We start from the raw sequence: 27,909 nt of genomic DNA, 5'->3' as shown, positions 1-27,909 counted from the left end.
CTCGTCGTCGCGGCTGGATTCTCGACAGCAATGAGGCGTGGCGCAAAACACACGGCAGACCAGATTGACCTGAAATTCAGAGGCTTAGCCAAGTCCACCGCAACTACGTTGTTATGTAAATCGTTATTAATTACAATCAACATGAAGATCCGTGATACGCGACCGTATTAGCATTTCCTTGCGCCATTCTCCCCTTGCTCCTGCGTGAGCGTAGCTGTTCAACGCTTGGTCAAGTAATGATACTATAGACAGACTAAACGCGAACTAAATTATCGCTTGCAAGCGACTGAACGCGGATTCTGATTACAGGGCGCGCTTGGGCAGCCGAGCATTCCGATGAGGTGCCTAGAGTCTTCACAGCGCGGAGTAGCACTTGGTAGAGGCCGTGCTGCGGCGCCCTTCCGCAGGGTCCACAGCTCTGTCCGGCTTGGGGTTGTCCGTGTCGCAACCGACGACGCGGCCCTCCCCGGCCCCCAAGGTGCCTTCGTCCCGGGCCAAGAGGCTGAGGCGCGTCAGGGCATTTTCAACCGCATTGCTCCCGTGTACGATGAGGTGCGCATGCTTTACGGCAAGAACCAGAAAGAAGTTGAGACTCGTAACCCGAGAGAGTCAGCTGGGTTGGATGCCCACGGGCCCCACCACCGCGCCAGCAATACAGCTCAGGCCCCTAGTCCTTTGCAGCTGCTTTCCCGGGCGTTGTGCCCCTGAGGCTGACTGGTCTGTCCTGCTTGGACTCATCGCAGCTGAACAACAATCTGAGCTTCGGGCAGCACTGGGTGTGGAAGCAGATGACAGTCAAGTGGAGCGGCGCCAAGCCTGGAGGCAAGGCGCTGGACGTGTGCTGCGGTTCAGGCGACATCGCATTTCTACTCTCAAGGGCGGTCGGCACTAAGGGCGAGGTGGGTCGGCAATTGTGTGGTGTTTCACTGCGCTTCTAGCAAGCTGGTCGCTTAAACCGCGTGGTTGCAATGTGCGGTATGCAATGTGTTCCTGTCTCCAACGGTGAACCGGGCGTTACTGCGCCAGGGCTTTATCTAGCTTTTCTCAGTTATACCCCTCGTGTCTAAACGCTGGCGGTACTTGTACGTAACGTCCGCAAACCTCTTCGCCTCTTCGGGCAGGTGACGGGTCTGGACTTCGCGGCAGAGATGCTGGAGGACGCCTCAGCGCGGCAGGACGAGCAGAGGCGCGAGGGGACGGCGCAAGGCCGCGCCAACATCACGTGGGTTTGCTGACTAGATAATAAGGAATATCTAGAGGGGCCATGGCCAGACGGAGGATTTTGAACTGGGTGCCGGGGCATGAACATGCGGGTTCCTGTGACGGAAATGGGCATCGTGACGCTGCGAGGCCAGGTCGAGCTCGGTTTTATGACAGGTGACTGGTTGCGCAAGTTCTTTCCTAAGCACATCACGCCTCAGAAAGCATCCTGTACGTATTGTGCCTTGTTCCTCACGGTTACCTGCGATCCCCTATCACCTGGCTTTGGTCTTTTAAGGGCCGGTCCCCCCAAGCGTGTCAGGGCCGGACCCCCCCGTTCGGTTTCCACGGTCCCACCAATGCCCACCGATTCCCACCGATCCCCACCGGTCCCCACCAGGTCACACTGACGCCCTCCAGCCTCCCACGGTTTCATCGCAACCCAAGAGCTGTAAAATTGTAAACCTTCGTTACACCCGTGACATCCCGAACCCCCAGTCGGAGTCGTTCGGAGCTGCTGCACCCTTGCACAACGTTAGCCACCTGCGCCATCATGCCCGCCCAGTCCCACCCCGCCTCCGTAAAATCAGTAGCTTCCGAACCCCCGCTGCCGCAGATGGGTTCAGGGCGACGCCATGGACCTGCCCTTTGAGTCGGCCTCCTTCGACGCCGCCACCATGGGCTACGGCCTGCGCAACGTGGCCAGCATTCCCACCGCGCTCAAGGAGCTGCATCGGGTCCTCAGGCCTGGTGAGCACAGGACCGGGAGAGGGAGGGCGCAAGCACCGTAGGAGCGGTGGACAGGGGCCAGGTTACGTATGGGCGGACTGTGGCCGGCCGCTGGCTGCTTCGTGAGCTGTCAATTTGGGGTGATTACTAGCCAAGGCGGCGCCACAAGTGATATGGGCCGGGGGTAGTATGACTGGCGCCAGGCTGGCGTGGGCGGCCGCTTCTTACTGACAGGATTTGGCCGTTGCTGACCAGGCTGCGCGGTTGCTATCCTGGACTTCAACAACTGCACGGACCCCATCCCGGACGCCATGCAGGTGTGTCATGCACCGCATTCGTATTGCACATATGCATTCAGCACAGAGCTGCTGGGGATGCAGCGCGCGAAGCAGCTGTTTCCTTGACCCCAAACAAACCGGTTGCCGGGCTAGCTGCCCATGGTCCCGATTGCATGCGCAAGTGCAGTACAGCTCAAGGAAACGGATGCGTGCGCGTGTATGCGTGTACATGTATTGATGAGCAAAGGCAGGGGAAACTAAGACCGATTTTGTGATGCAGTGTGGCGCATGGAGGTACCTTGCGATACTTGCCTGACCGGGCCTGCCGAAGCACTTTGCCATACTTGCCCGAAGGTCTGGCACGCCCATGTGAAGCTGTGTGTGAAGGGAAATGAGTATGCACGTAATGCGTGTGTTTGAGCGCAGGCTTTCTTTCTGGAGCAGTTGGTGGTGCCGGCAGCACGGCGATACGGCCTTGCGGCTGAGTATGAGTACCTTCGGCCCTCCATCAAGCGCTTCCCCACCGGTGAGAGGCTGCGCTGATGTTGCAAACAGAGATGTACTTACACCAGCGCATGCGACCTCGGAAGCACTGCAGCACGCGAATGGCAAGCAACCCAGATGAGCAGAAGCTCGACGCACCTCGTTGCTCCCGCTGAGGAGCTCCAAGTATCACGTAGCTGCAGACAGGTGCTGAACTCTGCCCACGCTTCGTGTTGGCTGCAGGGCCCGAGCAGGTGCGGCTAGCGCGCGAGGCAGGGTTTGCTGCGGCGCGTCATTACCCCATCGGGTTTGACCTGATGGGCGTGCTGGTGGCAACCAAGGGCCGATGAGCAGCTGTGGGCGTGTGGCAGCAGCCGGTCACCATGATGCTGGGCAGCCGGGATGCCGGGGGCCACGACTGACGAAATGGGGGACGCAGCATTCTTGAGGAAGTGGGTTTGTGGATACCGTATTGGTCATGGCGTGGTGACGCGTGTGTGATGTTTTGCGCAGACGGCCGTCGCTAGGAGGGCGCATGCGGGAGAGGTTCGAAGCAACGTGTTGCCGTGGCTCACTGACGGCTCATTGGGCACCCCTATAGCAGGGGCGTGCTTGTCCAGGCTTGTTCCCCCACTTTCCGGGAGCGAAATTTGCACGATGTAGATGATGAATAGCGCCATCTGTGCCTTGTGGCCATGATAGGCCTCAGCAGGTGCACACGCGCTGGCACGCTCGTAGGCAGGGGGGGCTCGTAGGTGGGCACTGAGAAGCTGCTCGGCTTCAGTTGCCCGCAGAGCGCGCATGCAGTAGCTTGAAACTCTATGCTGCACAGGGACCCATCCAAGGCAAACGGCGTGACCGCTCTTTGAATGCTAGCCATAGCGGCGCCTTCCGGGTCCAGTCCTGCCGGCGGTCAGTCCCGAGGACGCTGCAAGATGGATGTGCAGGGATGACCATAGCGGAGAAGGTTGAAGGGTCCCGACAGGACACCTAGCTCCGGAACAGGCTACCATATTCGTAGCACAGCTGTTTTGTCGCTGTGGCAGCGGGTCACCCGGGGCAGCTTCCGCGCGCCGATCATCTCTGCTCAGTAAGCCACCTTCAGCTCCTCCCGCGCCTGCTGCCTCAGTCTTAGCGTACACGAGCATACACATATGCTTCTTCTACTGATATACATACCTAAAGCTACTCCTCAAAGTTGGTGTTCCTGCGCATTTCAAATAGCAAACGCCGAGTCGTCGGACGTTAGACGGTCACCACCCACCGCACCTTGCGACACAGCGCATACACGTATGTACCGCAGACCCGTCTCCGGCCTCTGAGCCACTCAGCGTAGCGGCCGCCGAGTGCGAGCCAACCCCTGCAGGTCGGTGGCTGGGCTCTTCGAGCCTGCAACTAAATAGTGTGCCTCGTAAACTTTGCAAATGTATGGGCCGACGCGTGGCCGCTTGTATTCCAAAGCGGCCGCGCCAAGCAGACCCAGTCCAGCAGGCCCAGCTGCCCGACACCAGCTTATACTGATGTAAAATGCATATGTGTTTACAGGCGACTTCGCAGCGCAGCTTCGTCGCTGTGGTTGTGAGCGCGGTCCAGGTCAACCACGGGAATGCTAGGTCTTTGGCCTCAGAGCTACTTCAACCACATAGGCGATATGCAGTATGACGAGGAGCCAGGGCCATGTCCGGACGACCGCAAGCACGAGCAGGTGGGAAAGGCAATCGACGTGTGCAGGCATCGCGACGGGTCCGTAGCTGGAGTTTGCGGGCTGCGAGGCGCAGGGCGGCTTCGAGTGGACTCTGTTAAATAACTGCAATTTGTTGTGGATGTCTGCGCAGGACGATCAGCTCGAGGAGCAGCACGGGCGCAAGCGCCAGCGGCGTGAACATCGTCGCAGCATCTTCTTCTCCACAGCCAACTCAGATTCGGAGTCGGACGGTGACGAGGAGGCGGATGAGGGAGTGGGGCTCAACGGCTTCGGGCCAGCAGGGCACCCTTGCGAGCTAGCGGTGGTCTCCGCGTGCGCTCTCAGCAAGGGGGTCCTGCTTTCGCCCATAACGCGGCGTGCCACGTCGCCGTGCTTGGCATCCACCAGCGCTTTTGTGGCAGTGCACGAGGAGCCAAACGCCTGCTTTCGCAGCTACATGGAGGACAGGTGGGAGCGCGTCAGGACGAAGGTGGCAGGCTCCTATGCGGCAAGCGAAGGGGCGGGAAGGTGGAGGGACACGCACGCATACTGGGAAGTATGTTGACAGTCGGAAAGGGGCGACGCAGGCCTGCACAAGAAGGGATATCACTTGCCAACAAAGCAGCGGTAATGGCATTGCCCCAGGTCGAAGCAGTGCCCAACGCGCTGTGGCAGGAGGACGCGTTGTTGACGTGGGCCTGACCCACGACTGACTTGGGCCCAAGCGCCAGACGCCTACGTAGCGCATGCGCATGGTCCCGACATGAGTGCCGGCACTTTTCCCCTTGCCCCAACCTGTGACAGGTCTGCTGCCATGACCGCGGACGGCGTCGCATACCTGGGCATCTACGACGGGCACGGTGGCATCGACGCGTCTACCTTCCTGCAGCGCCACCTGCTCAGCACAATCCAGGAGCACCTGCAGCCGGGCTGTGACGTTCACGACGCTCTTACGACCGCATACAGCGCCACCAATGCAGCTTTCCGGGCCACGGGATCCATCCAGGGCTCCACGGCAACCACAATCATTCTGAAACACAACCGTTTGATCGCAGCGAACGTGGGTGACTCGCCCGCGTTTGTGGTGAAGAAGAGTGGCGAGGTTTACTCGGTTATCCAGGAGCACAAGATTGAGGGCGAGGAGGCAGCGCGGATAGCAGCGCAGGTGAGCCGACTGCCACAACGGGTAGCAGGACACCATATACCGTATTGCTGGACACCCGACGCATAAAACCCACGAAAATAACCAAGCATCACTGACGCGAGCTCGCGGCTTGTATCCGTGCAGGGTGTTCCCATCTACCGGTCGCCAACAGGCCCCGCCTACATGGGCACCCCTGACGGCACACGCTGGCTGAACATGTCGCGCGCATTTGGCGACTTCGTGTACCCAGCAATTTCCTGCGAGCCGTACGTGTGCTCGCTGGACGTGTCAGACGGCAAGTTCCTGGTCATGGGCTCAGACGGGCTCACAGAGAAATGGCCGGTGGCGGAGGCGGCGCAGTATGTGCAGCAGCTGGCTGGCGCCGGCTGGAGCCTGCCGGCCATCTGCCGCTGCCTGGTGGAGCGAGCGCTGGCACGCGGCAGCACCGACAACATCACCTGCTGCGTGGTGGACCTGGAGGCTTACATGGTGCAAGCGCAGGAGGCGGGTGCGGCGGAGGCAGCTGCCGCGGAGGCGGAGCGGGAGGGCACCAGCGGCCCCGGTTCCTCAGGCGGTGCCGTGGCTGCGACGCCAGTGGAAGAGGCGGCGGGCGAGGCGCCGGCCGCTGCGGCTGGCGACTGTGAGGCTGCCAGCGCCGCGGCTGCCGCTGCAGCCGCGCTGGAGCCGCTGCGCCACTCGCCAGATGACGAGCTGGCGCCCGAGGAGTTTGAGCAGTGGCAGCTGCGGCGGCAGCAAGAGCAGCAGCATTTGCAGACACCGTGTGGTGGGAGGTACAGCGGCACGGCGGCAGATGATGACCTGGTTTGCCACGAGACGCCAGCTGAGGAGCAGGGCCGTGAGCCAGCTGGCGCGCAGCAGCAGCAGCAGCAGGTGCCTGCGCTCGCGCTTCCAGGCGATGTGGGTGAACCAAGCCCTGCTGTTGCAGAGGCAGCCGCTGGCAATTCGTCGCCAGCGGCGGGGGATACGGACGATGTCGTTGTGGTGGCGGCAAGCCCGTGCGAGTCCGGATGCGCCGGCGGTGAGGAAGGCAGCACCGCTGGGGTAGGAGCAGGCAACACGCCAGAGCCTGAGGCTGCAGGCTGTGCAACTGCAGCGCTGGGCGGGGCCTCATGAGCGACTGCCAGTTCCTGGGTTACTGCCTGCGCTGGACTGTGAACTGCAGAAACTGTACCTGTATGCAAAATGCCTATATTAATAGTGGGATGCAGTGCGCATGTACACAGTTTGAGGGTGTGGAGAGGACTTATGCAAATGTGGCCTGGATGGGGTGACGGCGGGCTACGTGATTCCGGTCGGCAGTCCCGTGTCGACAGTGAAGAACGGAGCGGATAGTAAGAGTGCTGTCGTGGCAATTTAGCGTCGGGCGCGGACACGCACGCATTCTCTTCCACGTGATCCACATCCTGCTGGGGTAAATGTGTGTGATGAGTGGCATGTCTTGGCATGCCAAGACTGAAACGCAACTTGGGCAGCCGTTGAATGGCGGTGGGCATGTCAGAACGGCAGTCGATCTGCTAATACAGATATGGGTCAAACCTTGGACCATACATGGTATGCGCAATTCCATTCTTTCGAGTTCGTGTGCGCGAGGTTGCAATACCGCAGCAGCAAGCACTATGAGTGTGGAGTGATAACGACGTGTACCGTGAGTTTACCTGCGGTAGGACATGACGAGTCTCCAGGCCAGGACCCAGACTGTTTGCCTTCACTTCAACGACGCGACGCAGGGAGGACTGCGGGTGCATGCCGCAGGCTGACATGACAGGCTTCGCATGACCATGCATGATCGGTGTGCTGCAACTTTTGTTTGACCGTCTGCTGCTGCATGTGTTCGTGAGTGCACTTCCCTATGACATGATTTCGTTCTTCCCATCAATGAGAAGCATGGAATCATGCTGTTCACGCAATTTATGTTTGCATACACCCGATGGTGGTCTGGAATCTGGGATCAGGCCGCTTCCGCTGGCAAGGGTGCTGTAATCTACACTGTGCATGCAGATTCCACGACACAAACATGTGCCAGGAGCAGGGCGGGTGCGACGGAGGTTGAAAGAACAGCAGCGTCAGAGTGGCAGGCTACTCAGCACATCTGGGCTACACCAGCGCTCCCCGCCAGCACCACTTGCCTACCGCGGACAACGTGCATGAGCGGCGCTACTAGCCGGTCCGAACGCATAGTTTGCCTGCCGCTGAGTCACACGCCTTGGCGTCACAACCTGCCAGCTACCGTCGGTACAGTAACAGCGCGCGAACGACGCACCAATGCCTTGTCCCTTCTTGCTACGCATTTATGTGGGCACGGGTGGGAGCCACACACATCGGGACTACGCTTTCCTGCCCCCTGCCATGTTCCATCACGAACACGCCTTGGCGTCAGGGGATCAGTCTGCGCCGAACATTCCGGAAAAGGGGTGGGCAGGATCCAGCTAAAACCACTCGCCCTTTGAATTAGTTCTGGTAGTGTCAGTGAAACATTTTATCAAGTTTAGACGCCTTTAACTCTGTAATAAACGTGCAACGGTCACGAGTAGCTAAAACAATTGCCATTTCCAGCGGCGTCGAAACAATGTCTTCAACTACAGCTGCTCCCGCAAGAAGCAAACGGGGCAAGCGGAAACTTGACCAGGCTGTCGAGCAGGAGGAGAAGGCGACGGCTGGCGGCCCTGCACATCCCGGTGACGAGGCTGCTCCCCCGACTGCACCTGCACCAAGGCTCCCGCACAAATTCAGGCAGCTGGATAAGCCTGCCAACCTGGAGGCGATGCTGAAGGAGGAGAAGGCTGGATGTGTCACGGCAGTAACTTTCGGGCGGGATTTCGGCATCCGGGACGGCCACTTGGAGCAGCTTGCGCTGGCGGCAGGGCCTCAGCTCACGGAGCTGCGCCTGGGCTCCTCTGACACCGGTGACGGTGTGTACCTCACAGGTGCGCAATTGTGCGTTTCTTCGCGTACAGGGGATGCGGATGGTGTTACCATATCCTTTGCGTACCTCTCAGACAACCGTGCCAGCTGTGTGCCCAACTCTTGTCCTTGCCCACGCACCCACCCGCCCTACCTGCAATTGACAGACGCCGCAGTCGACATCATCGTGCGCCGCTGCAAGAATCTAGACGTGCTGCAGCTGGCGTCCTGCACTGGGATCAGCAACAAGGCCTTCGCTGCCATCTGCAGCGGCCTGCCCAAGCTCCGAGAGCTGCACGTGACCGGGCACGACAAGAGCACAGGTGCACGACCTGGTCACGGGCGAGCGACACAGCATGCGTGATCTATGCCGGTCGACCCTGACTTCTGGTTGCACGCACATTCTACTACGGTATCACCGGCCCCGGGTTTGCTGCTTGTTTTCCGCGTCAGCACCCCCAGCACGTGTGCGCGTGCACGCAGGCCCACATGCTTAGTGCAGCCGTTACCCCTGTGCCCCGTCAGCCCCGTGCTCCGACGCGTCTCCCATCTTCCGCAACCGCCCCTGCCTTACTTGTCCCGCCCAGGCGCACTCAAGGGCAAGGCGCTGGACCCGTTGATCCAGGGGGCGCTCCCCAACCTGCGGCGCCTGTACATCACTGACCAGGGGGTGGGCTATGATGCGGTACAGCGGCTGATCAAGAAGCGCGGCAAGACGCTGCAGGTGCGGCCATGGGGACAGGGGAGCTGCTGGGAAGCTGTGGGGTTGGGGGACGTACCGTGTCGGATTTTGCGGAGTTGCGGGCAGGGCTTCAGGTGCACGGTGTACGGGTATGCTTTTGGAAGGGTCTGCCAAGTGATGCCGTGCTGTGGGGCCCTGGGTGCGGGTGGATCCTTGCAGTGGCTTTTTCGTGCCAAACAAAAGCCCTCTGCCCTTGCCAAATTGTACAATACACATGCGTGCGCACCCGCAGGTGCAGTCCGGCGAGACGGACGACGATGATTCGTTTGCGTATGGAATGGTGATGAGCATGCAGGGCCGTGGGTATGGTGACGGGCTGTACGGCAACATGCGCTGGTAGGGGAGTTATAAACCACCAGCCCCAAGGCAGGGAGGAAAGGGCGGGCTGCTCAGCTGGGGTAGCGGAGGGGGGCTGCTGAGGCGTGTGGCTGGCAGCAGGGCGCCACGTGAGGGTACGACGAGGGCCACTGACGCCCCCTCGGAGCTGTACGTCTGTTGGTTAGTGATTCCGGTTAAGGACAGGGTGATTTGCACATCCTTGTGTGGTGTACGAAATGTGGCTTGAAATGTAGCATGCATGCTACATTAGAGGACAGGAGCCTGGCGTTCTTTTGCTAATGCCGGAGGCTAGCTGCTCTTCCATGTTGTCTATTTACAGTTGCAGCGTTTTTCGTGTGCTGGTTGTATTTGTGGTGGCAAATGTGAACCTTAAGGTGGCCATGAGCGGCAACAGTGACGAGGCGAGGAACACAATGTTACATCCATGAGATGCATGTACCCATACGTCTGACTAACACGCGACCATGCAACCACCAGTTCCCCACACCCGTCATCAACCGGCTGCCGCACAGCAGCCCGACTCGGCCTTCATATGCATTTAACGCACACCCAGCCATAGCTCACTTTGATCACTTGCAGGTGTCTTCCCACGGTGTCTTCTCATGCTCAGGCTAGCTAACCCGCTGCTAGCGCTGGTCCACGGGTCTTGGTCACCGGATAAATATAGTAAGACTAATGATATGAAGTTAGACCACCAGTAAGCCATTCGATTCAGAAGTCCCATCAAAGCACCGCCTTCAGCGTGCTGCACATGTACCAGTCCTTCATTGCGCCGCCCAGCCTAACGCCCGGTAAGGTACAGTCTTCGTTCAATACTTTGTTCAGCACAGCAGCAACTTGGTTTAACGTTTCTTCATCCTGTTGGTGTTGCCCTTCATAGCCGCCGACATCTTGGCCTTGGTGGCGGCGGTGCGCTTCTTGCCCTTCCAGCTGGCGTCCTGAAGCCACGCCTTCACCGCCTTCGCGTCTAGGGCAGCCAGCTGGTGGCTGCAAGTGCGCAGAGACATGTTTGTAATTGATTGTAATCAGTATCCGCCAGATTGGCGTGTTCACTGCTGCTGCGATTGCCGAGTGGCCGCGCGTTGCTTTGGATAGCGGGACAGTGACGGGTGCGGACCGCATTGCAGTTCCCCACACCCGTCATCAACCGGCTGCCGCACAGCAGCCCGACTCGGCCTTCATATGCATTTAGCCTACCGTGAGATGCAGGTGGTGCACCATATCTCTGCATTTCGTAACCATCGTCCTTACATGTCGCGGCGGCTGCCTGGTCCGCCGCTGCCTGCGCCCCCGCCCGCGCCTCCGTGTATCATGTAAAGCTTGCACATATGCTAAGCGCGGCCAGTCACTGCAGCCATTGCAGCCGCCAAGAGCGCACTCCAAGCACGCCTGGCTCCATGGCTGGAGCTATCGTAGTACGGTATCACCCACACGTGATAACGCAACCAGACGACGTATCGACATTAAATGTGCGCACGTGTACCAAGAGATATCAATAAGCACCACATTCACATTGCTGCAAATTTGTTTTGGAAAGTCAGGCATCTCCCACCCCAGTCCTTGGCAACTCTTTCGTGTGGGCATAGGCACGGCCAGTACGGTACTCGCCGCAGCCTTGCTCACCACTCCTTCGAGTCCACTGCCTTTTTGTCTTCTGCACCTCGTACCCATCATCAGCCCCTCTGACTAGCTGAGCGTGCGTGTGCGCCGCTTGCGGTTCACTGCCTATCCAAGCATACGGCTCACTGTGTGCCCGAGGGCCCAGCGCCGGCCGCCGGCGCATTGGCTGCCGGCGACATGCTGCCCAAGCCCGCGATTGCGCCCGCCCCTGTGGGCGTCATGCCAGGACTCATTGCCGTACCTACTCCGCCGTACTGTTGCAGTTGTTGCTGCTGTAGTGCCGCATAATACGCAGCGTACTGCTGCGCGTACGCCGCCTGATCGTACTGCGCCGCAGGGGCGGCGGCTGCAGTAGGGCTGGCGGCGACGGCGCCTGCTGACGCCCCCATGCTGGCGGAGCCATGAGCAAAGGAGCCAGCGCCCGCGGTGCCGTACATGGCCGCGTACTGTTGCGCGTATTGGGCGTACTGCTCCGGCGTGTACTGCTGCTGCTGCTGTTGCGCAGCAGCGTACTGCTGAGCGTATTGAGCGTACTGCGCTGGGGTGTACTGCGCCGCTGCCGGCGAGTACGGCGCCGCCACGTACGCCGCCGCCGCCGCCGGCATGCCCGCCGTACCGTACGCCCCCATTGCTCCGTAGCCGGCAGGTGACATGGGCGCCAGTGAGGCGGCGCCGCCAGGCCGCGTGGACAGCGGCCGCAGCAGCGCCTCTAGGCCTGACGACTGAGTCGCGGCGGCGCCACCAAGGGTCGTGAACGCGCCGCCGGTTGCCGCCAGCGTCGCCGCGGTGGCGGCGGCGTCGGCTGCGGAGCGCGCGTCGGCGGCCTTGCCCTTCCACCGGTTGGCGAAGGATTTGGCGCCCGCCGCGTTGAGCAGCGTGAGCGGGTTGACGGTCTGGTGGTATTCGGGGCGGTCATCTGAGGAGCCGAAGAAGGCGTTGGGCGCGGAGGGCTTGGGCACCATGTCGCCATACCGGCCCTTGGGCCCCTCCCGTCGCGGCGCCATAGGGTCCATGGCCTGCATCGCCGCCGCCTCCTTGCCCGCCGCCGCTAGCTCCTTGTTCGCCGCCGCCTTCTCCGCCGCCTCCTTGGCGGACAGCGCGAAGCGCAGGCGGCCGCCCGGCAGGCCGCTGGCGCTCTTGGCGCGGCCCACGCTGCGGGCGCTGTTGGCGCGGCTCGCGGCGCGACTGACCGCCTCCGCGCCCTCCTGCGCGCCGCCCAGCAGCGCCGCCGCCGCCGCCGCCAGCGCATTGCCCGCGATGCGGCGGGCGCTGCCGACGCGGCTGGCTGCGGCGCTGGCGCCCGCCTCGCCTCCGGCTGCGCCAGCTGCGCCAGCTGCGCCAGCTGCGCCGGCCTCGCTACCCGCCTCGCCTCCGGCGCTGGCCTGCAGGTTGGTTCGGCTGGCCTTGCGGGCAAACATGGCCGAGAACAGCACCGCTGCGGACTTGCTGCGCCCGTCCACCTCAATCTCGCCGCTGCCGCCAGCACCCGCACCCGCGGCCTCGTCGCCGGCCTTCTTCTCCGCGCCCGCGGGTGCCGCGCCCTTGGCTGAGGCCGGCCGCGACGCGGGCCGTGACACGGGGCGCGAGGCGGCGGGGCTGGCGGCGGCGGAGGTGGCGGCGGAGGGCATGACGGAGGTGCCGCGGCGGCTGATGCCGTCCTCGGGCGCGATGCGAACGCGTGTGGCGATGGATGCGGCGCGCAGGCCCATGACCCGGTGCACCAGCGACACGGCGTCCTGCTTCTTGAGAGCCTCCATATCCTGTGTGGGGTGGGAGGGGGGGAAGGGAGTGGGTGTGTGTGTATGTGTGTGTGTGTGTGTGTGTGTGTGTGCGTCTGCGTGTGTGTGTGTAGGGGGAGTTTGGGAGAGCCGCAGGGGGCATGTAAGAAGGAGAGGCGAGGTTGCAGGCTGCGGTGCTTAGAGGAAGGGAGGCGTAGGATCCAGGCTGCTCCCCTAGCCCGCTATCTACGGGCACACCCGGTCAATCGCGGAAACCGAGATGGCATTCACGCGCTAGCACACCTGTATGACATTGTGACGCACCCCCCCCCCATGGTCTACCGTCTACCACTTCCTGAACTAATCATGAATGTAACCCCCACCCGCCCCCTCCCACCGCCCGCGCACCTGCACGTCCTCCAGTGCGTCCAGCCGCAGCAGCTCGGCGTTGAAGTGCTCGCCGCGCTGCCGCAGCACGTCCACCAGCGGCACGCCGCTGTAAGCGGGGGAGAGAAAGAGAGCAGGAGCAAAGAGGGGAAGAGGCGAATGAGGAGGCACGTCAGATTGGCACCTAGGCGCTAGCATGGGGGGTCTAGAGTGGAGAAGGGTGGCAAGTAGCATCAAGCTTGCTGCAGTTGCAGCGGCTGCTTATTGAATGCGACAGCTCGGCAGGGGCACGCGGCCGGCACACCTGTAGGCGTAGTGGTGCAGCGCCGCCGCGGCCTTGATCAGGCTTGTGGCGGAGGCCACTGCCGAGATGAGGTACACGTGCGGCGGGATGACGAAGCCGGAGCGGTACGACACCATGTAGAAGGTGGACTGCGGGATGGGGTGGGGTGGAGATGGAGGTGGAGGTTGCGGCGATGGGGGCAGTGGCAGGTGTCATTATGATAACTTGGGTCAGTGCTGTTGGGGCAGGCTGCGACCAGTTGCGCAAATACACGATGCAGGATTAGGCCAAACCCCCAGCCCCCACGCTTTGGCCATCCAGCCCTCTCCACCTAGCTGCGCCGCACCTGCACAATGCCTTGCAGCAGCGCGTTGGCGAAGGGCTCCAGCAGCAGCTTCATGCGGAACACGCGCAGGTTTGGCGCCAGGCTGAAGCAGCCGGGGCGGCCGCCGCAGCACAGTAGCGCGAAGCCGCGGATGGACTTGTTGAACAGCTCGGGCGAGCCGATGATGAAGGCGCAGATCTGTAGGGAAGGAGGGGAGGCAGAAGAGGTGTGTTAAAGAGCACAAGGAAAACATTACGCGTAGGACAGTGTATGCGATGCAGAATTACGGCCGCGGAAGGTGTGTGTGTGTGTGTGTGTGTGTGTGTGTGTGTGTGTGTGTGTGTGTGTGTGATTGTGTGTGTGTGTGTGGGGGGGGGGGGGTCGCAGCTAGGGATGAGAATAGGGAACACCAAGTACACGGGCGTGTGTGGGCAGGGTTCCAGGCATGAGGAGTTAGAGGATGGCGGTGCTGGAATGGGGTTGGTGGGGGCAGCGGGAGGGGTTCTGCAGGAGGACTGTACCCATGCACAGGGAGCACGGCAGCATGCTGTCACCAAGGTGTAAGCATAAGTGCAACCCCACACTCCATCCACACCCCACCCACACACCCGCCCCCACTCCTGCCACGCTTCCCCCCCCCCCCGCCCGCACTCGCGCCACGCCCCTCACGCCACGCCACGCACCACGGTGGCGACGTCCCAGCCCAGCTCGTACGGCACTCCCAGCGGGAAGGTCAGCAGCCCCGCAATCCAGGAGACCTTGGTGCTGAATCCCCACGCCACGTGCAGCCGAAGGACCCAGCTCAGGCTGAAGAAGATCACCAGCACCAGGCCCACCACCACCGGCGGCGCCGCGTTGAAGTTGGGGCTGACGTAGGCGCCAATGAAGTAGGCATCTGAGCCAATGGAGAAGAGGTAGATGAGCGCGCCGATGCGCGGGGACAGGAAGTCCCAGGCCAACCAGTAGTAGAAGCACACGTGTTCCAACGGGTGCCGCTGCACCTTCTCCTTGTTGGCCTTGGGCGCTGGCGCCGGCGGCGGCCCCACCGTGATCAGCTGCGGCTCCGGCGGCGCGGTGGCGGCGCCGTCGCCGCTGCTGTCGCCGCTGCCGCGGCGGCTGCGGTCCCAGGCGCCCCTGTGGCTGACGGACAGTGCGGAGCCGGGCACCAGCGCCCCCCCGTCGCGTGTGGAGCGAGTGGAGCGGACAGATTGGGAGCGGCGAGCCAGGCTGGCGGCGCGGAACCGCTCGTCGTCGCTCTTGGGGGTGCCGGCGTCGGAGCCGCGGCCGAAGCCGCCGCTCTCCGAGGAGCGTGCGCTGGCGCCGGCGGCGGCTGCTGCCGCGGCGTTCGCGGCTGCGGCTGCGGCCACCGCCGCCGGCACCGGCGCCGACGGCGCCACCGGTGCCTTGGGTGTCGTCGGCGTCGGCTCCGCCGCCGCGGCTGCGCCGGAAGCGGTGATGGTGGCTGCCGCCGCGACCGCCGCGTCCGCAGCCGTCGGGGTAGATGCGGGCGCCTCCGGCGCCGCATGGGCCCCGGCGCCGCGCGGCGCCTTGGGCGGCTTGTGCGCGAGCTTGCCCGAGGCCTCAGGCGACGGCGGCGCGTGGTCCTTGCCCACTGACATCACCCGGCCCAAGGCCGGGTTGATGGACACCGGCGGCGGGTGGGGCGGCGGCGGCGGCGGCGGCGGCAGGTGCAGTTCCTCGCCAGATGCAGACGCGGCGCTGTCGCTGCGGCGGCCCGCCGCCAGGCTGCCGCGGCCGCCGCCGCTGCCCGGCCGGCCCGCCGCCAGGGAGCCGCCCGACGGTCGGTCCGCCATGGCGGCGGCGGCCACGTCAGCCGCGCTGACGGCGGGCATGCCCGCCGCCGACGGCACGACGTCGTCGCCCGCCTCCGCCGCCTCCGCCGCCACGGCGGCGGCGGCGGCCTCCTTGGCGGCGGCGGCGTTCGACAGGCCCTTCTTGGGCCTGCTGCGGCCGCTGTGGATGCCCGGTACTGGCTTCGGCCCGTCCTTGCCCTCCATCATCTCAGCGTCACTCATCCTGCGGTGCGGTGGTAGTGCACCGGAGCCGCCGCTGCCCGCGAACGACGGCGCCGAAGGCGCCGGCGGCTCCGCCACCGCCGGCGGCTCCGGCGACGGCGTGGTGGCTCGCAGGTGCGGCTGGATGCCGTTGTGCCCGGGCGTGGGCTGCAGCTCGGGCGGCAGCCCACCCATGTTGGACATGTGGCGTGCTGCGCCGCTGGCGCCGCCCAGCAGCCCCGCCAGCGGGCCGGCGGGCTGCCCGGTGAAGGAAGGCCGCGAGCGCGCCACCGCCGCCGCCGCCGTGCTGCTCAGGCCGCTGCCGGCGGAGCCCTCGCCCGCCAGCTCGTTGTGCTGGAACTGCTGCGACATGCGGCGGCCGCGGCGGCCCGGCGGCGTCATCTGGCGGCCGCCGGTGGTGAAGGAGCCGGCGCCAGAGAAGGAGCTGCCCTGCAGCGAGGCCACTAGGCCCAGGTCACGGCTCATGGGGCGTAGCATGGCCGGCCCCGTGCCGCCGGGCGCAGGCACGGGCATAGGCAGCACCTGCGACTGGCTGGGCGGCCGGCCCAAGCTGCTGCCGCCGCCCGCCGCCGGCCCGGCGGCGCTGTTGCTGCTGCCGTTGGTGCTGGAGGCGAGCAGCGCCCGCCGGCCGCCGCCGACGGCGGCGGCGGCGGCGGCGGCGGCTGCCGCGCTCGGCACGGAGCTGGTGGAGGCGCCGCCGGCGAGGCTGTCTGCGCGGCTGGTGGCGCCGCTTTGTGCGGCGACGGACTTGCCGCTGGGCCCGCCCTTCAGCGCATGCAGCCCGTACTTTTTGGACGGCGACGTTGGCATGGCGGCGGAGGCGGTGCCGCTGCCCTTGCCGTATGACTGGTCCAGGGTGGGCGAGGACGGCTCGCTGCCGAGCTCGGGCACCGGCAGCCGCGGCCCCGTGTGGATGACGGAGGCGGTGCGGCCGGTGGCGGCGGTGGGCGGCGTCACGTCGTCGTGATCAAGGCCGCCCGTCTTGAGAGAGGCAATAGGCGTGGTGACGTCCGGACGGACGCCGGGCGCCGCCGCAGGCATCGGCGCCATCAGGCTGCTGCGCCCGCCGCTGCCGGACGGCGTGGCGGCCGGCGGCGGCGGCTGCACCACCGCCGCGGCCGCGGCCTCGGCCGGCGGCGTCGCCGGCGCGCCAGCCGGCCGGGCTCCACTGCGGCTGCCGCCTGTGCGCGCGAGCAGAGCCCTCAGGCCGCCGCGCCCGCCGCCGCCACCGCCGCCACCAGCAGGAGCCCCGCCGGTGACAGACGCGCGAGCCGCCGCCGCCGCGTCGTCCTCCGCCGCCTCGGCCACTGGCCCTGCACCAGCACCCGTGCCGGCCACAGGAGTGGGGCTGAAAAAGGCACTAGGGCCGTGGCTCGACAAGCCGGCCTTGGGCGTCCCCGGCCCTGAATCGGCCGCCACACTAGCGGCGCGGCTTGCGAAGGCGCTGCCGCGGCCCCAGCCCAACACCCCATCAGCCGTCAGCGACGCGCGCGACCGCCCCGGCAACATTTGCTCCGGCGACGGCGCCGGCAGCGTCGTCAACGGCTGCAGCGGCGGCAGCGTGCCGCCGGCGCCTGCCGCGCCCCCCGCCGAGGCGCCAGCCGTCATGCTCTTGCGCGACAGGCCAACCGCCCAGCCGTCGGCGCCCGCCTTGGACGGCTCCGCCGTCGGCGCCGCCGTACTTGCAGCGGCCGTCTCGCCGCCGTCAGCCGCCGCCGGCTGTGCAGACGGCCGCTCGCTACCCCCCGCACCCTCTTCCGCATCGTCGCCGCCGCCAGCGAAACGCACGCCGCCGCCGCGCTTCTTCATGCTCTTTCCCACGCCCAGGCCGCCCGCGCGCACCGACTTCTCCCCGCCCTTCTCCGCCTGCTCCGCGCCCGTGTCTGCGCCGCCCTCATCCTTGTCGCGGCCCGCCAATATGCCGCGGCGGCTGGGGTCCTTGCGAGCCACGGATTGCAGCCGCTCCAGCAGGCGCGCTGCGAAGGAGGGGCCGGAGGCGGCGGGGCCCTCGCCGCCCTCGTGGTGGTCGCCGTCGTCGTCATCCAGGTCCATGTCATACCCGTGCTCCTCAAACTCCTTGTCTCTGTGCGTGTTTTGGAAGAAGCACAAGGGAAGGAGTGGCTTGTAGATACCAGCCCAAACGAAAGCAAATCCAATGCAATAGAGCGAGGAGGAGAAGGTATGCAGGTAGCATTGAGTGGCATGGTGGACACAAAGGACGGGGTGTGAGTGCGACGGGGGCACATCCACGAGCCACCGTATCACCCAGCCGCTTGACATTCCTTTCCATAGCCTTGGCTTTTCGGCTTCCCCCTTTTCCCAAACCCCGCCCACCGGCCCCTTCCCTGACGCTAGCGCCAGTGCGCGCCCACCTCCTCTGCCAGTAGTAGTAGAGCGGCACGGGCGCCAGCATCGCCACCACCACCACCATGACCGGCAGCCACAGACCCAGCACCGGCCGCAGCAGCACAGCCACGTTCCTGTTCAAATACACACGTGTGTGTGAGCGTGTACCGTACGCGTGAGGGTGTGTGAGCGTGTGCGCGTAAGTGACGGTAGTGCTAGCGCCTTTCCGCGCGTTCGCCCTGGCCCCTCTCACCTCGCCCCTGCGGTATGCCTTCCCTCTCCCTCTCCCTCTCCCTTCCCCTTGCTCCCCTCCGTTCTCCATGGACGGCTACCCCAACCGTCGCCTCTGCTTGTGTTCCGCTAATTGAGCTTAGTCTAACTGGGCTGGTGCTTAAAACCTCCCCCCCTTATTTTGGGCTGGTGATTACAACCTCCCCCCCTTATTTTGGGCTGGTGCTTACAACCTTCCCAATACCCCCCTGCGCCCACCTGTCGTAGCACCACTCCTCCGGCCGCGGCAGCCACTCCAGCTCCCCAGGCACGGGCGCCGGCCCCGCCACCCAGGCCGCGAACTCCGCCATGAGGCCGTACAGCGGGGCCACGGGCGCGGAGGGCGTGCCGGGCGGCGGGAAGTGGGGGTCCGAGGTGTTGGCGGAGCGGGTCCACAGCCCGCGCCCCAGCGACAGCGAGTCGATGGCGCCGTGCAGGTCGCGCGCGGGCGCCGCCTCGCCCTGCTGCTGGTAGGCGCGGTAGGACTGCGCATGGCAGAGTGTTGCGGGAGATGAGATGAACAGAATAGCATGGTAAATGTAGGTCTAGAGGTGAGGAGCTTGGGAGGTGCGAAAGGGCTGGCGGTGTCCGCACTGACCCCCGCCCGTGTGCACGCAACCGCCTCCTCCTCCTGAACTTGAGCTGCTCTGTACTGATACCCCCCTCGGCTCAACCCAACCCAACCCAACCCAACTCAACCCAACCAAACCAAACCCAACCGAACCCAACCCAACCCCACACAACTCAATCCAGAGCCGGCCCCCTCACCCCACGCTCTCACCCTGAAGATGTCGCATATCTCCGGCAGGTCCTCCTGCGTCACCTCCGGCCGCCGCACGTTGACCAGGCTGAGGCGGCCGTCCAGCACCGCCGCCATGAGCGTGGCCCACAGCGCGGCGCGCGGGAAGCCCGCCAGCACCACCTGCTCCGGCTCCAGCACCACCTGCGTGCCGGCAGTCTGGAGGAGGAGGAGGAGGATGGGGCAGGGGGAGGAGGAGGAGGTTGGTTGTGACGTGAGAGAGCGCAGCGGGTGGAAACAGCTTGCCGTACCAGTTGCCAGCGAGGCAAGGTGCAGGAGAAGGGCAAGGAAAGATCCTCCCACAAGGCCCATCCCCCGAAAGTCTTGGTTTCGTTGGACCGCCCAACACACGCACCCAGTCCGGCAAACACCCATATTGATGGCAGGTGCCGCGCGCAGCCCGCCCACACCCGGTCACACCCGCACACCTTGGCCACCCGCAGCAGGTCGGGCCAGGAGATGCCCCGGATGGTGCCGTACAGGCCGGCATTCTCCCGCAGGTCCAGCCGCACCATGCTGCCCACGCCACTCCAGTCGGTGGGCACCTTGCCCTGTGCGTGTGTGGGTCGGTGGCAGCAAGGGCATTAGTTCTGAGTTGCATCGTGGGCGTGTTTGGGTGTATTGCCGGACGATGAAGGACATGAGCCCGCATTTCCACAGTTGGCATATGGTGCCGTTTGAAGGCGCGCGCTAGCAGAAGCCGTCACGTCAAACCTTACTTGTTTCCCCTTAAACACACACACACACACACGCACACACACACACACAGACACACACACACACACACACACACACACACACACACACACACACACACACAGCCCTCCTGGCAACTCCTGGGCTTTCGTATATATATTGTATATATCTTCTCTCGCCCTCGATCTTTCACTCGCCCTCTCACCGTGAGCTGGTTGTAGGACAGGTCCAGCTCCGCCACCGCCAGGTTCAGCCAGGCCTCCGGCAGCGTGCCCGACAGCTGATTGCCGCCCAGCAGCAGCGAGTGCATGCCGCGGTACCGGGCCGGCTTGCCGGGAGGCGGAGGCGAGGGAGGCGGGGGCGAGGCGCTGCCGTCCGAGGTGCCGATCTGCTGTAGCCGGCGGCTGTTGCTACTGCCTTGGCTGCGGCTGCTGCTACTGCCGTCCTCGTGACGCTCCAGGCCGTCGGCAGTCAGGCCCAGCCAGTGGGCATGCTCCTGCAGCTGCTCCCAGCGGTTGTCGTCGGCGCGGCTGCTGCTGCTGCTGCGGCCGCGGCTGCTACTGCCGGCGCCCAGGCGGCGGCGGAGGCCGTAGTAGTCGGGGCGGTTGGTGAGGCCGGAAGGAGTGCCCAGGTTTGTGGCCCAGCTGGCAGGCAGCGTGCCGTTCAGGTTGTTGCCTGCGGGCACGAGCAGCGTAACGCATCAGTCCTAGCTACCTCGGTGTTTCTCCTCCTCTTCCCCTTTACTTCCGGCCTCTCTGCACCCACCCACCTGACCCCGCTCGCCCCCTCCCGCCTCCGCCCTTCCCGCCTCCGCCTCCTGCCCCGCACTGCCAGCCTCACCCGACAGGTCCAGCACCACCGCCGTCTCCAGCAGCGTCCAGTTGTCCGGCAGCGGCCCGCTCAGCCCGTTGTAGCTCAGATCCACAACAAGCGCCGAGTGCAGATAGAAGCGCGGCGGCAGGCCGCCAGCCAGCTGGTTGCGGGACAGGTTCCAAAACAGGCACGGGAAATCAATGCCGGTGAAGGGCCCGGGGCCAGTGCCGTTCACGTGGTACGGCGTCAGCACGGAGCCGTTGGGGAGGAAGCCGGAGATGGAGTTGTTGGACAGGTCGAGGGAGACCAGGTTTGACACGGGCATGCCGTCCCCGAGTAGCAGTGGGTCCTGCAGCACGTCCACGCCAAGGCGGCCGCGCAGCCCGGCGCCGCTGGCGGACAGGTGCGACATCCTGCGTTTGATAATACAAGGCGTGTGTTCATGGGTTATAGCAGGAGGGTTCAGGGGGCGCACTACAAGGACGCGACAAAAGCGGGTGAGAGGAAGGCACCGGCGCTAGCTTGCTTATCGGCGCGTAACATGCCATCCAGAGCCCACCCATCCTTGGGCTCCACACCAGCGCATACTCAATACGATGATACCCAATCTTGCACTCCCTCCCAGCCCCGCCCCCGCCCAGCCCCGGCCCACCGCACCTGTACGCATCGTAGCCGTACGGCGTGCACACCGCTGCCACGGCCGCCGGCATCACACTGAAGCCGCCGAACGCCGACCCAAAGAGCTCCCCCAGCGACCGCGGCGGCGCCGCCATCGGCGCGGGCGGCGGCGGCGACGGCACGCCCGCGCCGCCGGGCGGATAGAACGCGGTGCGCGGCACCGCGTGCGCTGTGAGGTCCAGGCAGTAGGTGTTGTTGAGGTTGAACAGCAGCACCCAGTCAATGGAGTTGGGCGCGGGCGGCGGCGGAGGCGGAGGCGACACGCGGCGGTTGGGCGGCGCGGGCGGCGGCGGCGAGTAGACCCGCAGGTCCACGTCAATGGCGGCGCGGCGGCTGTAGCCCGACAGCACGTCCAGTGCGGTGGAGGCTGGCGCGCCGCACGGCTCCGTGGGGCACAGCACGCGCCGCAGCGCCTGCAGCGGCTGCGGGTCGCCCAGCGCGATGGTGAGCCGGCGTTGTAGGTCGTAGGCGCCGCCGGCGCGGCCCACGGTTGCGTCGCTGAGGAAGCGGTCGCAGCTGAGGTGTGTGTCGAAGCCGGAGGGCGAGGCCGGTACGTCCACGGGCGAGGGCGTGGTGGTGGCGGCGCAGCGGAAGGAGGTGGCGGCGAGCGGGCGCGAAGGCGCCAGCTCCACAGGCCGACAGCGAGCCAGCGAGCTCGTGTCGAACGTCACCAGGGGCTCGGCGCCCTGGGATACCATGGCAATGGTGCCGTTGCTGTCCATGGTGGCGTTGCAGGACAGGAGGATGGGCGAGCCCTCGGGCAGGGCCGCAGCCCCGGTGGAGGCGGCGGGCGGCGCGGAGGAGGAGGAGGAGGAGGAGGAGGAGGAGGAGGAGGAGGAGGAGGAGGAGGAGGAGGAGGAGGAGGAGGAGGAGGAGGAGGAGGGCGGCGCGGAGGAGGAGGAGGCGGCGGATGAGGGCGCGAGCGTGGTCACCACGGTCTCGTTGAACATGGTGACGGTGGTGACGGTGCCGTTGGCGTCTGTGACGTTCACGCGGTAGGGCGTGCGCACCACACGCGACACAGTGGCGCCGGGCACGGCCGCGGCGCACAGCAGCTCGGTGCCGTTCACGGCGTAGGGCCGCAGGTCGCCTGGGAGCAGGCCGCCCACGCGCTTGCGGCCCTGTGGCTCGCAGGCCATCGCGGTCAGGTTGATGGGCGCCGAGTTGCTGATGTTGCAGCGCAGCGTCACGGTGATGGGCGCAGGCACGATCTTCGGGACAGCTTCGAGGAAGGCGAGCTGCTGTGAGTCGGCCTCCGCGTTTAGAAGCTTGGAGGCATTGTAGAAGGCGGCGGTGCGGCTGGAGGGCGCACGCCCCGGCATCATGACAGGGCAGCCGTAGGGCGAGGGCGGCGGTGCGGGCGGCGGCGAGGGCGGGGAGGGCCAAGGTGGAGAGGGAGGGGCGGGAGGCGGTGGCGGCCGGGGTGGGGGCGAGGGAGGGGCCGGTGGGCGAGGAGGCGGCGCGGGCGGTCGCGGGGGCCGGGGGGGAGGAGCTGGGGGCGAGGGAGGGGTTGGAGGTGGCGCCGGGGGGGAGGGCGGCAGGTCAGGCGCCGGGCTGGGCGGCGCTGGGCTGGGCGGCAGCGGCGAGGGCGGGCTGGGCGGGTCTGTCTGCAACAGGGACCGGCTGACACGGCTGGCATCAGCTGCTGCCACTCCCAGCACCACCTCCAGCTCGGGCTGTTGCAAGTCCCGGTCCTGGTCCTGGTCCCAAGCGGCCTCCAGAGAAGCGGCACCGGCGCCCGCAATGCTGCTGGCCTCCGCCGCCGCCATGGCGCTCGGCGACGCAGCCGCCGCGACCAGCAAATCCGCATCCGCCACATCGACCTCGCCCCCCGCCACCGCCACCTGCTCCGCCATCACGACAGCAGCCTCGGCAGCCCCAGCAGCCCCAGCAGCCTCAGCGTCTCCGCTGCCGCCGGTCGCGCGGCGGCACAGGCGAACCCGCCGCAGCAGGGGCCCAGTCGGGGCCAACGCGACCAGCTCGGTCACGGCCGCCACGGCCTGGCCGCAGCTGCAGCCGCCGGCAGCCGCCGCTATCGCTTCCACCCCTAGAGGCAGCAGCGCCGGCTGCGGGACCTCCGGTATGCCCGCGGCCGCGCTATCGCCGTCCGCGGGCGCCTCAAACACCCACTCCGAGCCGCCGGCTTTATAGACAATGACGTCACCTGGGAGGGCGGGGTAGCGCCTCTCCAGGAGCACACTGCCGCCTGCTAGGTCCGCCACCACCATCAGGCCGCCGCCGCCACCTCCCACAGCGGTGGGCTGGCTGCCGCGGACACCACCACTGACGGCAAGCACGCAGGCTGCCGCCGCCGGCGCGCCCTTGGCTCCGGCCGCGTCCTCCTGCTGCGGCAACAGCGCGCACTTTGGCGCGGCAGCGGCAGCTGCTGCATCTGCGGATCCTGAATCTACTGGGATCCAGCCCACGTGCCAGGACGAGGCGAGCACCAGGTGCAGCCGCAGCCCGCCTGCTGCCCGCATCTCCAGCAGGTCCGACTGCTGGTGCTGCTGCTGTGGCTCTAGCGTCAGCCGCACCAAGCCCGCCATTACGCCCACTGTGGAGCTATCTACAGCCGCCGGCTGCTGTCTCCAGAGCAGCGGCACTAGCGCCGCCGGCGCCTCGCCTTCTAGGAGCGCGGGCGCTAGCGGCGAGCCGAAGGCCAGGACACGGCCGCCGCCAATCACGGCTGCTAGGTCTGCCTCCCAGCCCGGCTCCTGCTCAAGCCGTTGACCACCATCAGTGAAGGCACGCAGCTTCAGGAGCCCCTCCACGTCAGCTGCCATCATGAGTGCCGAAGGGCCCGAGGGTGCGAGCTGAGGCACCATGGCCACGGCCGCCGTCAGCGAGGGGGTCAGGCTGTGCACCTCCCACAGCCGCTGGCCCGCGTCGCCATACCCGACCATGGACCCCGTCGACTCCTGCCAGACTGCGAGGGCTGCGGTGTCATAGCCGTCCTGAGCGCCCACAGCCAAGCGCCAGCGCTGCGCCGTCGGCAAGGTTGTCTCCCATACCGCGACTCCATTGTTGCTGTGGAGGCACACAAGCCTTTGTTCTTGACTCCCTGATGTTATCACACATGCCTTATGTTGATAGCTTGTCAGCGACTGGCAGCTTTCCCCAGGCTGCAGAGGGAATGTCCAGCTCGAAGTTGCTGTATGGCTTTGAACCACACAGGCCTTCATTGCGCCACCGCAATCGACAGGGCAATGTATGAAGCCACCATTGCATTGCAAGTCAAGGATGCCTGGCTCCAGCAGCGTCAAACTGGCCGAATGCGCCACGCCAAGCGCCAGAAGCAAGGCCGCCAGCGCCATTCCAGGAAGCTGCGGCATATTATGCTGCCGTTACAGCCGCCACATACTCACAGCGGCTTGCCGCTTCCCTCATTTTGCGTTTTTACTGTGTTTGCGTGCACGCATTGTCCTGTGATAACGTGTATACAAAAGTGCGGCTTGTATACTGCTAATTCAATATACTTCAAAACAAGGAGTTCCTTGAAATGAAAGAGTTGCCTCACTCATCACGTACCCGCAGCCACATCGACACGTTCATGCCGCAGTGTACAATAATGAAGATATCGCATCAGGACGATAATGCGTGTTTTCTGGTAAGGGCCAAGCGACTTACGCCCAGGGGCCCACCGCGGCCTGTCAACACAAGGCGCCAGGGCCTCTCCTGTGACTGAAGTCGCAGAACAGGACCGCCCAGGGGACCGCCGTTGGCACAGCGTGATCGCGCTCGTCAAAAGGAGTCGATTGGCATTACTTTGGTATTGGATGGAGGGGCTTTAACCCCCTAAACAACAAGAGTTTGTCCCCTCAAGCAAGGGGGGGCCCGGGGGATTTCGGGGCATGGGGTCTGGCACTTTGTTTCCTAACCCCAGCCCCCGTTGGAGAGGCTTGCAATTCGTACGGCGACATGCTACCCCCTTACAAAGCGAAGGTATTGATCCCCCAGAGTCTCCCTAAGCGCCGGGCAGCAACATGCCCAGCATTGTATACGTGCACTGCCCACACTGGGTCCTGGCTTGTCATGCGCTCTCGCGTCCATTTATCACGTGAAATGCACCCACTATCACCACTACGATCAGCACTAGGCTGCTATCCGTACTGGCCCATCTATCGTCCATGCGGCCCTGGCTCCATCGGTGTGAGTATCCATCCTTCTCCCATTCTCCGCCTCTTGTCCCATACCACGTCCTTCACTCCGACACTAATGATACACACGCTCCTATACATGAGTCACGCTCCTACAATCCACGCATGCCATAACCGTATCCCGACCGACCGGCATACCGACATCAACCTCCAGCAGGTGGCTTGTCCGCCTTGCCTGAAGCGCGTGCTATGCCGTGACGGCTCTGTTTGATGGTACACCTTCGCTAATATCCGTACAGTCAGTATAACCCTTACGATGGTATGGCCTCCCATGCAACCGAAACTTGAAATCCATCTTTCCGAATGTCAAATAGACGCGCCCACTCTAAACACATGTTTGGTTATGCAACTACTAAGTGTTCCAGCGGTGATTCTCCTAATTGCACACGCAAATCCGTTTACAAACCCAATGGGGGCACACAGCACAAACCATCGATACCCACAAACCCAACGCACCGACGAAACCTCGTCACAGAACACATGACACGTGACAACTGCACGCCAGGAAACACAGTATGACTCAGAGCACTCATCATGGAAGATTATTACCAGGTAAAAGTCATGACATAAACACACACACACACACAGGACTTCCCGAAGTAACCCACATGCGCAACGACACGCAGCCCGACCTCTGCGTCGGCATAGCCGCCCGTTGCGTGAACGCCCGTGCAGGCCGCTTCAGCAGGGTAAGAAGGCCAACAGCATGGCAGCCGGTGCTTGTGCGCCCCGCCCTCTTCTCGTTGCTTGTATTTCGTTAAGGCGCATCCCTTGAACGCCATAGCGCGCCGCAGCGCGCCGCTGTACCTATGCACCGTGCACCCCAGTCGCGGCCGCTGACCCCGCCCCGCTGGTGCTGTCCTGTGCTGTGCTCCAATCAGAGGCGCCCGCCTTACGCACATGCCATTCGCCTGGCAACACACAAAGGTTTCATGCGCACCGCTCCACCTCTAGCGTGCGCCAGTGACCCAGTGCTGCCCCGCGAGCCCGCAGGCCACTCCAGCGGCTGTCCGGGCAGCATACCGCGCTGCCGCCGCTGCACAGCCTTGCTCGCCCCACCGCCCCGGCACCTAGCGCATGCGGCCGCCGCAGCACATGTTGCCGTACAGGCCGTCGCCGTAGCTGCGGCCCATTTGCTGCAGCACCGCGCCCCAAGCCGCCGAGTCACCGTCCGTCTCGCCCGCCAGCACCTGCGGCCATGGCGTGGCACACAGGGTGTAAACACACAGCGTGCGGTATCCACATGGCGTAACATTTTAACTTCTGTTGGTGTGTGCTTCAGTCGGAAAGCGCGTGCAGTACGTGCTTGGGCCCTGCAGCTCCCGTTCGCACAGGCTAGTGCAGGCCCGCGCACCTGCACGTCCTTGCGGCGCCGGATGAGGCGCTGCACGGTCTCGAATTTGACCGCCATCTGGTCGGTGATGTACAGCTGGCGCAGGTTAGGCAGCGCGCCGCCATTGATGAGCGGCGACAGACCCTTGCAGGTCAGCATGCCTGCGTGTCCGGTGCCAAGCATTGTGAGCGCAGGTATGGCCTCAAGCGTGACGAGCCCAACCGCCGGTGGAGATGCACGCCCGCAACTTGTTGATGGTGCCTTCACGTGGCTCCGGCCCAGCCCCCGCCCAGACGCGACACCAGCCGCCCGGCAGCTAGGAAGCGCAATGCAAGGGCGCGCCCAATTTAGGCGGATAGACAGCGCGCTCACCCGAGCTGCGGTCGTGGCCGGTCAGGTGCAGCTCGCGAAGGCCGGATAGCGAGCTCAGCACCGCTGTGAAGCCCGCGTCCGACACGCCCACGCACCCCTCCAGCGCCAGCTCCTCCAGGCCGGGACATTTAGAAGCCACATGCTTGACCGCCTCGTCGGTAACGAACACGCCGTCGCCAGTGTCTGTATCGCCGAGTCTCAGGCTTCGGAGTTGCGACCCCAGCGCATCGGCAAGCCTGCGCAGGTGCTCATCGCGGACGTGGAAGCCCGCGCCGAAAGTGACAGCGCTGATGCAGCTAGCGTCTGGGCTAACAAGCAGCTGGTCCAGGGCCGCGTGGTTGGTCAAAAAGACGTGGCTCCTCCGACTCGTTGAGCGGCGCTTTCCCGGCGTGCCGTTAGGCCTGGAGACTGAGCCCGCCTCGCTATTTCCGGTGGCCGAGGCATGTGAAGCTACTTGCGGAACAAACTCTTTGGCCGCGGGATTCAGCCGCCCTGACGGAGCCATCCTCTTCAAACTTCAAAGCAAAGGGCCGGAAGGCCGGCAATATGCCGTTC

At 64.7% G+C, this 27,909-nt stretch overlaps 6 protein-coding genes across 7 annotated transcripts; 3 read left to right on the top strand and 3 right to left on the bottom strand.

Moving 5' to 3' along the window:
- Positions 1-34: 34 nt before the first annotated feature.
- CHLRE_02g084300v5 (uncharacterized protein) lies at positions 35-3,572 on the top strand. The gene is made up of 7 exons (XM_001701862.2): positions 35-552; positions 744-899; positions 1,122-1,222; positions 1,817-1,950; positions 2,185-2,246; positions 2,634-2,733; positions 2,934-3,572. The coding sequence occupies exons 1-7, from the start codon at positions 337-339 to the stop codon at positions 3,038-3,040; spliced, it is 876 nt and encodes a 291-aa protein (XP_001701914.1). The 5' UTR covers positions 35-336; the 3' UTR covers positions 3,041-3,572.
- A 138-nt stretch (positions 3,573-3,710) lies between these two features.
- Positions 3,711-7,531, top strand: CHLRE_02g084250v5 (uncharacterized protein). Of its 2 annotated transcripts, none has more exons than XM_043059300.1 (5): positions 3,711-4,056; positions 4,236-4,395; positions 4,526-4,842; positions 5,179-5,539; positions 5,663-7,531. In XM_043059300.1, the coding sequence occupies exons 2-5, from the start codon at positions 4,297-4,299 to the stop codon at positions 6,650-6,652; spliced, it is 1,767 nt and encodes a 588-aa protein (XP_042926935.1). In that variant the 5' UTR covers positions 3,711-4,056; positions 4,236-4,296; the 3' UTR covers positions 6,653-7,531. The 2 variants fall into 2 exon arrangements, with proteins under 2 accessions (XP_042926935.1, XP_042926934.1); XM_043059301.1 differs by having other exon boundaries at positions 3,827-4,056.
- A 469-nt stretch (positions 7,532-8,000) lies between these two features.
- On the top strand, positions 8,001-10,005 carry CHLRE_02g084200v5 (uncharacterized protein). Its single transcript, XM_043059299.1, has 4 exons — positions 8,001-8,463; positions 8,608-8,763; positions 9,028-9,164; positions 9,415-10,005. The coding sequence occupies exons 1-4, from the start codon at positions 8,106-8,108 to the stop codon at positions 9,520-9,522; spliced, it is 759 nt and encodes a 252-aa protein (XP_042926933.1). The 5' UTR covers positions 8,001-8,105; the 3' UTR covers positions 9,523-10,005.
- Positions 10,006-10,048: 43 nt separating this feature from the next.
- CHLRE_02g084176v5 (uncharacterized protein) lies at positions 10,049-10,590 on the bottom strand. Its single transcript, XM_043059298.1, has one exon. It carries the CDS (start codon positions 10,526-10,528, stop codon positions 10,364-10,366), a length of 165 nt encoding a protein of 54 aa, XP_042926932.1. The 5' UTR covers positions 10,529-10,590; the 3' UTR covers positions 10,049-10,363.
- A 166-nt stretch (positions 10,591-10,756) lies between these two features.
- On the bottom strand, positions 10,757-25,100 carry CHLRE_02g084150v5 (uncharacterized protein). The gene is made up of 12 exons (XM_043059297.1): positions 21,472-25,100; positions 20,842-21,227; positions 20,207-20,676; positions 19,734-19,856; positions 19,288-19,464; positions 18,726-18,991; positions 18,263-18,370; positions 14,538-17,973; positions 13,876-14,052; positions 13,551-13,678; positions 13,268-13,355; positions 10,757-12,901 (listed from the first exon to the last, which is right to left on the bottom strand). The coding sequence occupies exons 1-12, from the start codon at positions 24,393-24,395 to the stop codon at positions 11,264-11,266; spliced, it is 9,921 nt and encodes a 3,306-aa protein (XP_042926931.1). The 5' UTR covers positions 24,396-25,100; the 3' UTR covers positions 10,757-11,263.
- Positions 25,101-25,409: 309 nt separating this feature from the next.
- CHLRE_02g084100v5 (uncharacterized protein) lies at positions 25,410-27,880 on the bottom strand. The gene is made up of 3 exons (XM_001701666.2): positions 27,355-27,880; positions 27,004-27,143; positions 25,410-26,839 (listed from the first exon to the last, which is right to left on the bottom strand). The coding sequence occupies exons 1-3, from the start codon at positions 27,857-27,859 to the stop codon at positions 26,720-26,722; spliced, it is 765 nt and encodes a 254-aa protein (XP_001701718.1). The 5' UTR covers positions 27,860-27,880; the 3' UTR covers positions 25,410-26,719.
- Between the last annotated feature and the right edge of the window lie 29 nt (positions 27,881-27,909).

This window comes from Chlamydomonas reinhardtii, chromosome 2 (genome assembly GCF_000002595.2).
Source record: "Chlamydomonas reinhardtii strain CC-503 cw92 mt+ chromosome 2, whole genome shotgun sequence".
In the NCBI taxonomy this organism is placed as follows: Eukaryota; Viridiplantae; Chlorophyta; class Chlorophyceae; order Chlamydomonadales; family Chlamydomonadaceae; genus Chlamydomonas; species Chlamydomonas reinhardtii.
This window is presented reverse-complemented; position numbering and strand designations above follow the sequence as displayed.